The sequence below is a fragment of the Mastacembelus armatus genome, chromosome 14, assembly GCF_900324485.2.
Source record: "Mastacembelus armatus chromosome 14, fMasArm1.2, whole genome shotgun sequence".
Classification (NCBI taxonomy): Eukaryota; Metazoa; Chordata; class Actinopteri; order Synbranchiformes; family Mastacembelidae; genus Mastacembelus; species Mastacembelus armatus.
The window spans coordinates 7631166-7644704 of NC_046646.1; the positions used below are offsets into that span (position 1 = coordinate 7631166).

The following is a 13539-nucleotide window of genomic DNA, read 5'->3' on the forward strand; positions in this document are numbered from 1 at the left end:
CAACTTAACAGAATTTTCTGAGATTTTTTTTATACACACTATGATTTACAGTATATTTGACTGGGTTGGCAGGTACTGTCCTGCTGTTATAATGTGCTTTAAACCAACAGACCTTCTCCAACTGTGCACTGTTTATTTCATGGTTTATTCATAGAAGAAATGTATTATTTTATTCATCTTTTATAATGTAAAAAAAAACTGTTTAATGTTCAGCATGAGACAGTCCTGTTATGGTGCATGGACTGACTTTTCTTAAAGTTTAAAGAGCACATGGTAGTTGTATTTATTGGAGATGGCACAGAACGAGATAAACTTTAACATCCTGCTTAATCTGTCTGGTCAGGAACAAAGAGCCAAACTATTTATTTTGGTGGTGAAAAAACTGTGTGACACAATAAGCTTTAATTTTGTAACTCTTAATTACTAATCTTTGTTTTTGTGTTAACGTCCTTTAACAGATTGCAAGCGTTATCTCCCAAATTTACAGAACCAGAAAGGGACTACTGCAGAAAATGTATTTTTTCATGACTTTACACTGTTTTACCTTAATCACAAATACTCGTGCGTCCAAATCTGCTTTCTATTTTATTAGTTTAATACCTTTGTGAAGGGGTCAAAAAGCATCACTGTTTTTCATGGGTAGTAATGTCTTAGCTGATGTCTGTTGTTACTTCCCAATTGTTCTTTTGCCTTATTGTCTCTACTGAACTCCTTACCTGTGCCCCTCATGACTATGCATTATTTTTATTATGAAAGCTTTGGTTTCATTAGAGAAGCTTACTTGATTCACTGTGAACTCTTTCTCCAATGGATCAAGCTTGGGTCCTATCCAGTATACAGCAACACCTATGGGTCCTGCCCAGCCTGTACTAAATCCTCTGTGTTAGGTTTGGACATAAAAAAAAAAAGATGTGAAACAATTTAGATTGTCTTCAAGAAAATTAGTTTGTTTCTTCTTGTTGTAAAACATTCACAAAATGATGAAATATGTAAGGTATTCACTATTATATTGTACAACGAGAGTGCTAATTGCCTTCGATGTTGTGCAGCAATCTCTTATGTTTGGGGCTATAAATGGTGTGAAACGACGTGATGCGAACTGCAGTTTATCCCTCTTTCATCTGCAGGATTTTTAATAGCATCATAGCTTCCCATTACAATCCATATAATATCAATTAATTAGTGACGAATGGCTGATTAGTTATTAGTAGGATGAAAGTCATTTTGCACATTTTCTAAACTGATGCCATTCACATTTTTTGATAACATGCTGTTAATGTATTCAGTGAGATAACTCTTAGATATTAAAAAATGTTTTTGCTCGCATCAGTTATAAAACTGTGTCAAATATGACGTGCACTGGGAAGTAGTATTTATTTTGTTTTCTTAGTCCTTAAAAAACAGAGGAAATAAAATGGTTGGGCAAAGTCAATGGGGTATGTGGGCAAATTGTGGGTAATTTCAAGTATTCGGTACACTACCATTATCTATGATTTGACAACACCACGTTAAAGAGGGAAGGTACCGGCTTGTGTTGCTATAAAAACACAAATCAAAAGCTGAGTGTATGTGACTGAAAACTATACCTGAGTTAAGGCTCGACAAGGTTTTGTGATGGTTGCTCTTTTCTTTCTTGTAAGTTTAACCAAATCCTAGTTTGCCCTTTTTTCTGGATTTTAACTCATGCTTAACAAAATGCCCTGCTAGAGTTTTCTAAAGCCAAAATGCCTTGTGTAATTTGGTCCTCCAGTGTTGTCACTATAAATATGACTTTGTAAAATGATGCTGAATATTGCTTGTTGGATTTATTTTCTGGCTAAGTGACTTTGATAAAGGCTATATATTTTTCTACAGTCATACTTCATCATGTTGGGTATGCACATATGTGTATTTACCGTTTTTTACATGACTCTTTGTTTTATATGAAAGGCTTGTACAGAATGACATCTTCCAGCGCTGCAGTGACAGTTTAGATCTTGAGCCGTGCTTTGGGTTGCAGTATTACACTTTCACTGTTATTCCACCTCAGTAAATGTGGGTCAACATGCCATATTCTTGTTTTCATCTCCCGCCTTTATTTCAGCTGGAGAAACTCCAGTGCATCTGAAAGTAGGTGTAGTGTTAACTTTTGAAGAGGGCCTGTTGCAATTTCTCCTTGATTTTATACAGACTTTATATGCAAAATGGCTGTTGAAGCAATTTCTTTAATTCCACATGGTAGGGGCTCGCTGTGCAGTTGAGTCAGTGCTAACCTCAGACGTTTGTACTTGAGAGACACATTGCAGGAAATTGAACACTTTCTCTTTAATTGATATAAACTCAAGTGTGTGAACTGTGTAAAATATCTTCTGTGTTTTGCACTTGAAAAGGGAACCTTGTTACTGTGTGTATGATAACTTTTTGAGAATACTGTATATCTGTGCATTGCATATTTGTGGGAACTTAATTATTCCTGTTTGTATTTTACTGTTCATTTTTAAAAACTGTGTTATTTCCTGTACCAAATATTGAATTTAAAGATGATACATCATAGGAGTGATGATGATGAGATGATTCAAGTAAAAAAGCAGATCACCTCCTTCCTCTCTAAAGGGGGTAAGAACTCTTCAGGTATGACTATCATAGTAATGCTGTGCTGTTCCACACTGTTGTCCCACCTACTCCCAAAACCCAAACACTCATGTTATTTAACCTGTGATGCTCTTCTGTCGCCACCTCCCTTTTCATAATGGATTGTTTCTCTGAAACAAATGTACTATTTTCATATTGTAGTTAAACTTGTAGTTAGACAACATTTTCATCTTTATGTAGTAAGTATACTCTTCATAATTCTTTGAGGTGCACTGTGACTAATACAATGCTGCTATATCACAAGGACTTTTATTTTGTACGTCACATTTTGCAGATGCAAAGTGGTATCAGTAGATGACGGATACAAAATGGGCTTACATTGTTCCAGTTCAATCCAGGCTTCACTGTGCTGCCTTGGTGCAGTGGTAATCTCAGAGTGACTAGTGCACAACCGTAAGATGTGTAGCCGTTCCTGTTGGTCTTCCTTACAAGCATGATAGAAAGAAAAGAGAGTGTAAAAAGTAGCAGTAATGTATTTAAACAAAACCCGTTCTTACTGGTCACTGTGGGGAAATAAAACTGTGGGTTTGCTTTATCTGCAGCATTATTAATTTTAGATATTTCTGTCAAGCAAATTTCGCTGTGCATATTAACGTTAGTATGATACAAATGTTAGATTTTACCATACTTACACAACAATTTTATTTTTACCATTTAAGTTGATTTTAGCTAAGATAAAACTGCTTACTGTGATTGGTTTGACTGATTGATCAAGCAACAATCTGCCAGAAGTAATTCTTTAACGTCAACACTGACATTTAACCAAACTTTTTTTTTTAATAGCATCTATATTGTATATGCAGTTGATCTGATGTAATAATAGTTCATTTTAAAATAAAATTGGTTGACAAAATTAATGCTAAACAACAATATTGCCAGTAAATATGTCAGTGATACAGACTAGAATATGTTTGGACCTGGATTATCGTGCCTCTGTACACATAACATTAAGGGTTATAAACCTTGAGAATTGCGAGTAGATCCCAGTCATTGAAGTAAAACAATGCTCTTCTAAATAATGTTGTAGCACAAAATATTATGCAAAACATGAAGTGGAGTTGTATTGCATTACTCTTCAGAGAATCTGTAGAAGTAGCAAGTCATCCAGTGTCAGGACTATTATCTCAAATACAAATACAAATATTATACAAATACACAGGCCTTCTGTGCTTCCAGGGCGTCCCATAAAGAAAGAAACTGATGATCGGTTTAGATGAAATTGACCATTGGTTTAGATGTGACTATACTTTGTCAAGGAAAGTCATGTCAGGTCAACTTTGTTGTCATCATGTCAAACCTCGCTCCAGGCAGAACAGTGCGATACATAGGCGCATTATCTGCATAAAGAGGTTTGAAAAACAAGATGTTGTCTGGAAGTGCTCGGTGGACAGTGACTGCTTTGCATGAGTGACAACCTCAGTTCACACATGTACCTACCCTTCCATTTCTTACATATGTAGCAGCAGATCTGATTAATCTGGTTCCTGTGTTGGTGAAATGACTGAAGAACCTCCATCAAGTGATTTAATTGCTGTCTTGTCTTTTCTTTTGTTGGTTATAGCTAAATATGATAATGTTACAATAATAGCATCCTAAAGTGTGCAGTACAAAACCTGATGGCTGGATTGTGAAGTTGTACTCTATGTTAATTTCTAGTAAACACTGGAACTGGCTCTTTTAATTAAAAAAGCTGAGAAACAATTACGAAAGCATCTGTTTTAATTTGTGATGTGTGAATGTGCTGAACGCTTCGGCAAATTCAAACATCTCACTCACGGCTCACTCTTCCAACTGAATGGTGTCAGTAGTGTCCGTTTGGAAAATATTGAGCAGCTGCATTACTGTCGATACAAACAGACAATTGCGACTGATTCAGATGATCACCCCACCCAGATCCGCTTTGCTTATTGTTACATAAGCACATGTTTGAAAATTCACAGCAGTGTGGTGGAGCAACCAGGGCTGGATCAATCACAAAGAGGCTAAAACAAACTCAGCATCTGGCTGGCAAACAAAAGGCATTAGCAGTGTGGGCCAGTATATCTTCATGACTCCTCATTCTTGAACTTGAAAATTTAAGAGTAAATAACTTTTCTCAAGATTTTCCTTTTTAGTCTAAACCTTGTATTTCACTAGCTCCATCTTTTTGTCAAATGATATAATTTTAGCATAGCAACTCATTTGAAAGAGCAGCTACACTGATCAAAGGTAACGTTACCAAGGTAACAGTATGTTTCTAACAGGATAAGGACACCTCTAGATAAAGTTGTAAGACATCACCCGTAATGTATCTGATTGTACCAGTGGCATTTCCTCCAGACATATTATGATTCAACAGAAGTTATTGTATTTGGGCCTAAAAACCTCAGAAATAGCTTTTCTAACACTATAGCTACTTTATGCTACTATAGCTTGGGCCTCCAGCACTACTGTGAAAAACCTTGGAGTTATTTTTGGCCTGGATATGTCCTTTAATTCACACATAAATCAAATCTCTAGAACTGGCTTCTTTCACTTGTGCAATATTGCCTTAACATCCCCAAACATCCTGTCTCAAAATGAAAAACTAGTCCATGCATTTGTTACCTCAAGGCTAGATTACTGTAACTCATTACTATCTGGATGTCCCAGTATCTCCATAAAAAGCCTCCAGTTAATGCCGCAGCCAGAGTCCTGACAGGAACTAGCAAGAGAGATCATATTTCTCCTATATTAGCTTCTCTTCATTGGCTCCCTGTAAAATCCTGAATAGAATTTAAAATCCTTCTTCTCACATACAAATCCCTTCATGATCAAGCTCCTTCAAAGCTTAAAGACCTCATTATCCCAATAGACCACTTCACTCTCACAGTGCAGGTCTACTTGTGGTTCCCAGAGCTTCCAAAACCAGAATGGGAGGCAGAGCCTTTAGTTATCAAGCTCCTCTCCTGTGGTCTGGGTTCAGGAGGCAGACACTCTCTGTACTTTTAAGGCTAGACTTAAAACCTTCCTCTTTAAGAAAGCATATAGTTAGGGCTGGCTTCAGGCAACCCTGAACCATCCATTAGTTATGCTGCTATAGGCCTAGACTGCCCGAGGACCATTGGTGCACTGAGATCCCCTACCCTAACCCTCCCCTCCCTTCCCTCCCCCTCTCCTCTGCTCCTTACATGTATATTCCACCATTGAATGTCACTAACCTTGTGCTCTCTCTCTCCCCTAGTTTGTGCTCTCTCTCCCTCTCTCTCTCTCTCTCTCTCTCTGTACCTTCTGCAGGTGTCCCTGGTCCTGGAGCTGTATATCCCTGATGTGCAGTTACTGGCCCCACCAACCTTCAGTGTCTATTTGTTGTTTATTGTTGCTGTTCTTTTCTCTCTGCTCTATCCACTCACCCCAACCGGTCGAGGCAGGTGGCCGCCCAAACTGAGCCTGGTTCTGCTGGAGGTTTTTGCTTTTAAAGGGAGTTTTTCCTCTGCACTGTTGCCAAGTGCTGCTCTTAAGGGATTTGTTGGGTTTTCTTTTTCTTTTTCTAAAGTGCCTTGCGATGTCTGAATTGTCATTTGGTGCTATACAAATAAAACTGAATTGAACTGAATTGAACTGAATTGAATTGAATTGAATTGAACTGAATACACTAAATGTAGTAGTACACTATGTTGCATGAGAAAATACAAACATTCTAGTTAGTAACACTTGTCAAATGTACCTGTGTTCCTTGGTATTTAAATCACAGGCTAAAACATATTGTCTTAAATTCAGTCAGTGAAATCAGGTGAGAAGACTCAGGCTGTTCCTGAGGCCCCAGTGTGCCACAGCAGTAATTACTTTCAGCTTAATTAAGTTAAAGGAAATGTAATAAGAGTTAACTGATTGTAATTAATATAATATTTATAGCTCAAAAATAATTATGCATAGGACTGAGTAAAACTGCTCTATTATGTTCTTATTTTTTTCTTTTTTATATAACATTTTTACTTGTCTTATATCTATATAACACATTATTTTTCCACATTTCATTTGTGTGTTGCTTTATATTTTACACTTTTAACATTATCATTATGACTTATTTGCTGGATGCCATGTCTCCACACTAATTACAGTACAACTCATCATATCCTGCAAAGATTATAGATTATAGGAGGATACACGTGGATTATAGACATGGCTCATCCATTAATGCACTTGTACATGCTATCACTGTTTTCAGAATTTGTGCCAGGACAAAAAATAGTTCACAAGGATTAAAACTGGATAACAAATTATAAGCAATGTGACAACAGTCCCTGTTGAATTAAAATGTGAGTTTACACTTCAGATATTTTGCCTCTAAGTAGTTTAGAATTTATCTTAGCAGTGCTGACTGAGGTTCTGTGAACAGTGTGGTAACATGGCCATGTCCTGCCATGGAGTGGCTGTAGGCTGCTCCAAGAGGTTTCAGCTGTTGTTTTTCTCTGGTATTTTGTCTACATTTTCATTTTCAGGGATTCTGTCATTCATAATTTATAAACAGCACTTTTTTGAGTGTTTTTTGAATAGTTTTATATAATAAATGAATAATTTTGAATGTTGAATGTTTAAAATTAACTGTGTCAAACTGGGAGACCAGCATGGCCCATAGTAGATTTGCCAAACTGCACCCTTTAAAAACAGAAGTTGAGGTTCACTTGAGTCACATGAGATTCAAACGTGATTATGTTCTTTACATTTTAGATTAATTTTGATCTTTTAGACAAGCTATTCATAGCATAGGAGAATTTCATTCAAATTTACCTCAAAGGAGGTCCCCACCATATCTCCTCACACATGTGATGCAGCCAGACATTTCAGCATCATCCAGCAGATGGAGTCCTTATACTACAGCTGCAGTTTCTAAAGATAAATCTGCTGTTCAGTTGTCCTCACAAGGTCCATCTGCAATTCAAGATAAGCAACACTAAAGTCAGTCGTGTCCAAACTGTAAAAACCAAAACTCTGAGTTTTGCTCTCTGATGTTCACAGCACACTGGAAAAGTTTATTTTTAATCAGACTGGAGTAGCATGAAAATCCATGCCTCATATTCACCGGACTTCATTCCACTTCAATTATTGTCACAAATAACAAACAACTCCTATAAGCACATAAAAAATAAAGTATTTAAGAAAGTGTGCACAATCCTAATAACTGAGCATTTTTCTGTTCTTTTTTTTTTATTGTATAATGATATTAAACATATTCTGCCCAATTATATCAGTGAGGTTAGTAACAACTCCCTGTGTAATGCAGTACAGTTCAGCTGCAACACAGACAGCACAACCTCCAAAATGATCATTCAGTTGAATCAACAGCTCTCTGAAACTGAGCACAAACTGAACATTATCACCTCCATGAAGGAGGATTTACTGCAGGACTGTTGGTTTAAAAAGGCTGAGTTTGAGTTAGGTGCACCTGATCAACTAAGTGTGCAGTCTATGGTGTTTTTTGTTTTCCTGAAAAATATGTTTAGGCCAGGGGCAATTTTAGACACTTTTTAGTGGTGTTCAGCAGATCCTCGCTAATTGGAAATCTGTTCTTCCATAGATTTTTTTTTTTTTTTTTTTTTTTAAGAAAACAGACAGGTTTGGGTGAAAAAGTGATGACATTACCTGACTGCATTGCCTATAACTCAACTAGAATAATGTTATAAATCAATATGGATTCCTTTATACTGTACCTCTTATTAGATTATAGATTCTGTGATTGAATGTTAACTTAGCTATTTGGTTGGCAGCAGAAAGAGGGAGCAGGATGGAGTCAGCAGAAACAGCACTGGGCATCAGACACTGTGTATTAATGTCACATTCAGCTTAGGAGCTGAGCCCCCATTAAAGTCTGATCCTAGAATCGCCCCTGGTTTAGGCTGCAGACAATAATCAATCCTGGTATTATAAAGGCCTGGGCATGTGTTTAAAAGAGATTAAATAATTAAATGAAACACATGACACTAAGTGCCATGACACTAATACAGGCTATGGTCTTGCCTCAGTGAGGCGTTGAATCACACTACGGCAAGCACAAAGGACAATTTAGCAGTAACGCGAAACTGCGTTTTCGTTACCAAAGATAATAAAAGCAGAAGATAGGTCACCGCCTAAAAAGAGACGGGAGGAACAACAGCGTAGCGCCATTAAAGCCAATGAAACACTATCTTAGCAAAAATGGCGTTGCGCCATTTTTGAGGCTTCAGTTATCTATTATGGTATGAATCTGATTTACTGCAGTGTATTTTTGTAATTAAGCTTGAAATAAACAGTCAAACACAGACAAATGGTTACTATTTGTTTGAAAAAGGCGTTTCGACCTAGGCGGAGATGTAGTGCTAATGGCGACCTCTCTTTCCTCCACAGGGTCTTTGGTCTGAGAGCGTCATAGCAGCCTGCCATTGACGAAAATACATCCAGTCTACTTTTCCCTTCCAGACGTTTCGCTTTTCTTTCTGTTCAGTGTGAGATAATAGGCTTTCTTTGATTCTGTCGTACAAATATGTGTATACCAGCAGGGACTTTCCCATTTAATCTGTGATGTCAACCACCACAGCAGACTGCAGCAGTCCCCATAGCAACAGAGGAGAGGGTGGACATCACAGGCACAGAGACACGGAATCAATTAGACCCCTGGAGTTCACATCTCACGCTATTTTTAATCTTTTAGCACTAAAAACCAAAACCACACACACCCCAAAGACAATGCTGTTCTGTGTCAGTGAGATTCTCACTGGCCCCAGTTTCCCAAAAGCAAATATGGTACAGTCCACACCGATGAGAAAGCCTTCAGCGGTGGCTTCCCCCTCCCTCCGTCTGGCAGGTACCACTCACTGCCAAGGGGGTGATCCTATCCATCCACCACAAATCTAGTGCTCATTGTGGCAGAATTGCAGTGCACTGGACTGTACAGAGCAGGGTACCATCCAGGCTGTTGTCTGTGAGGGGTGGGGTCCGGCTACACTGATACCACCAAGCATAAGCTCTCAGAGGGACACAGAGAGGCAGAAAAAGGGAGAGAAAAAAGAGAAGAGGGGGGAAGATTGTACCTGAAGAAGAATATAATACGGGTAAGGAGAAAAGGGGGTGGATGGAGGGAGAAGGAAAAAAGACAATAGGGAAAGGTCCAGAATGGTTCAGATAGATTTGCTCCTTTGCTGCTCTGCTTTTTTCCCTTGTTGATTCTTTTTCCATCTGTGACATATCTTTTCAGTGATGTGCATATTTCTTCATCATTTCATAAACGTCTGTCTGGCTGCAGTGCTGGTTTCAGTCCACAGTTGATATTTCTGTAGATTCTTGCTCGCAGTGGGAGAATCGGTGGGCCATGGTGAATAAATCTGAACCGTATGGCCCAGTTTACATCTTTCTTTGAAAAAATATAATGGCATAATGTAATAGCTGTGTTAGTTCTGTGACACCAAATGGACTTAATGGATATTTATACTTCTGGTTTCATGCTTGCTGTGCATCCCAAAATGCCAGAACATATAAATAAGCAATGCAATATTATCATTTCTGAACATGGCTTTGATATTATAGAATATATAATGTGTTCATCTTTAAACCGTTACAGTTCACATATTGATCAATCACATGTGGTGTTTTACAAAGCTAGTTTTGCTTTCCGTAAACCCAGGTGCATGAAAAGGAAATACACATTTTAGCCATGAGTTAATGGAACCTATACATGTTAGCTTACCATTGTTAGTGTTATGGGAATACATTCAATGTGAAGTATTGTATTTCTACAGCAAAGAGTAGAGGATCAATCACTGTGGAAGCAGTGCGACAACTTATTCAATGAAAGAAATGCAAAAAAAATTTTAAAAAAAATGACAGACTGTGCTTCCATCTACTTCAAATCCATAAACGTTACTGTGCTTGTGGCCAGGATGAAAGGAGACACCCCAGTGAACAGCACCATGAGTGTCGGCCAAGCCAGGAAACTGGTGGAGCAACTGAAGATAGAGGCCAGTTTCTGCAGGATAAAGGTACGATAAGCTGAACGCCTCCGATTCAAACATGACACATGACAGCACAATGCTCTAAAACACATGTGATTCAAAAGGCGAAACAGGAGCAATTGATAACTAAAAGCAATGCAGCGGAGTAAATATCATATTCCACCTTAATTTGTCTCCAACACTGAAATCTTATGTGTTATGTTCCAATGTTGACAAGCACAGGTTGATGTAATAACAAACTAAACCTGCCATCCTTTTAAAGGAGACATTTTATTTTGCAGTTGCTCCTGTTTTCTACATATAAAGCTTCAAATCAAAGCTGAAAGAACAGTACTGACAAACATCATCCACATCAGTTTGCATGTAGAAAAGCACCAGTGACCTTCACAAATGCACTTTAAGTCAATGCTTCTCATTGGAGAGTTTCCAAATGGTGATGACTTCTCTCATGTTCCTAATGGCCTCAAAGCCGCTTCACAGAGGCACCTTGCCTCTTTAAGAAGAACAGTTCATCAGGACCTTATAATAGTAATAATGTGCTTTTTTTCCAGCCCTTGTCACCTCTGGCAAAGCATAACCTTACGGTAAAATCTGGGCTAAGAGTTCTGAATGAGAGAAGCTTGTTGGAAAGATACTCTCTTCTGTTAACAAAAACTTTATAAGACTCCCCTCTGAATCGAGTAATAGACTTTTAAAGATGATGAGTGGACTTTGAATAAATGTCTAACATGTATCAGCCACTAAATGTGAATCTTTAAATACAACTGTAGAACTCTCTACAATATGTACATGTATATAAAATACATACTTTTATGAAGCAAAAACAGATTCTTTGACTTAAACTTTCTACATAATTATGTAATCCCAACTGCTTGCCATACTTTGCACTCAGTGTGTCACTGATTTCTCTTATTGTCGTGATTGTCTATTTTTGTCCTCGTGTTCTGTTAGCCGTGTTCACGGCTGTACTGTGATACCACCTCAGCCACAGACATCCGGTTTGGAATGGATCAATACGTTTCATCCTCTCATCCTGTTAGAATTATTTATAATAGCATGTCCATTCTCATTTTTATCAAGCTATGGTAGAGAAACATCAATCTAATTTGATTTTCAGTTTTGAGTGATGTACAGTACGCAATTTAGTTTTAGTAATCTTCTTGCTTTTCGCTCTTTATGAATCAAATTTGAGCCATATCACTGAAACACATGATATCCTGATCCCAATGCTTGAAACTCAAGAGTGTATGTATAAAAATCAAATAGCTAAGGCTATTACAGTGACTTGAATGGCTATCACACAAAAACAAACGAATCTATGCTGGCAAAAATATATCAAAATATAGAAAAGTAAGGGAATCAGGTGGAAAATAATATCCAGCCCTAATACAGCTGTAATACAGTGCCCTAATGGTCCCCTGTGAGGGTAGTTCAAGTATCTATCCACATATACAGTATTAAAATACAAACAATGAATTTTGATTTTGACTTTATGTAATGTATTTATGCTCTAAATGTGATCATCCTCCTCACCTCCAGGTATCAAAAGCAGCGGCTGACCTGATGGCATACTGCGACGCACATGCCTGTGATGACCCCCTGATCACGCCCGTGCCCACCTCAGAGAACCCTTTCAGGGAGAAGAAATTCTTCTGCGCTCTGCTTTGAGACAAATCAGGGATTGTTGTGATTAAAAGTACAACTGTACAGTATGTACATGTATGTACAGTGTGCACATGTACTTCCAATCAAAATAAGACATCAATGTACTATAGTAACCTTGCATAAAAGCTGCCGATGTACAGTACATAAGCAACAACTACGAAATGTATTGAACTAAATTCGTTAACTGCTAAAATCTTATCTCAGTGGTAAAGGGGAAGAACAAAAATAACATCGGAATCTGAAACAAAATCTTAACTTCAAATAAATAATTGGTTGTCACTATCATGACCCCCCGCCCATAAAAAAAAAAAACAAGACTAGCAGTCTAAAGAAAATAATTTTTAAAAAGCGCTACCATCTGGTTGAATACACATGCCTCTCATGCTCATACACATATACCACAGGTAACTGCCAAAAAGGATGACATTCTGAGCATCATGTGTCTAAACAGGCTCCACCAGCCACAGGAACACATTCATACGGATTCAGCAGCATTTGAAACGTTTAACTGGGACACTAAATTCCTACAACAGGTCTATGGATTATGGTGGTGCTACATGCCTCAGATGCTGCTCTGATAGGTCAGAGCTGTCAGTTCTTCCCATATAAACTGTCCATACATTTGAGATCTGGCAACTCAAACGTATGAGGAAAAAGACAAGCCTATGTTAGGTATGCCATTTCCCATAAATGACACTGTTTCCATCTGTTGACTCCTTGTAGATGGAGGTAATAATAGCCTTCTTCCATCAGAATTGAAATGTTTCACTTACAATTGGGCATCATCATACTTCATACTTTCATCAACATTTAGATTGTCCTTTAGAGGCACATCTCATGTGTTGTTAAAATATTTTGTATTCACTGGTGTTTCCTCTGTTTTGGCACTTACTTGTATCTACCAAGGACAACAGCTGTTTATGAGTGGATTACAATCATATACTCAGTTTATTTCAAGGTTTTATTAGGATTTTAGCATTTTGCATTTTACACTGTTGCTGTAGTGTGAATGTGAAAATGTGTGTGTGTGTGTGCATAGGTGCTAATGTGAAATCTAAGCAACAATTCTGAGCATCTGATCACTGTCATATCAAGATTTTATAATTCAATAGCACACAGACCCAAAAAAAACATTCCAGGGGTTACAGACATTCAGTATAGAATCAAAGTCATTGGAGCAAAATTCACATATTCAGTTATTGTAGTCTGGTCAGGAACGATTTTCTATTTCTTTAAAGTAAAACAATCAATACAGATGTTTTACTGTGTTTTACAGAGCATACGTCATCAGTTTGACATG

General features: G+C 37.7%; 1 protein-coding gene across 1 annotated transcript; it reads left to right on the top strand.

The window, feature by feature from the left end:
• Positions 1 to 8925: 8925 nt before the first annotated feature.
• On the top strand, positions 8926 to 12748 carry gng3 (guanine nucleotide binding protein (G protein), gamma 3). The gene is made up of 3 exons (XM_026329026.1): positions 8926 to 9677; positions 10502 to 10601; positions 12114 to 12748. The coding sequence occupies exons 2-3, from the start codon at positions 10503 to 10505 to the stop codon at positions 12240 to 12242; spliced, it is 228 nt and encodes a 75-aa protein (XP_026184811.1). The 5' UTR covers positions 8926 to 9677; position 10502; the 3' UTR covers positions 12243 to 12748.
• The last annotated feature ends 791 nt before the right edge of the window (positions 12749 to 13539 follow it).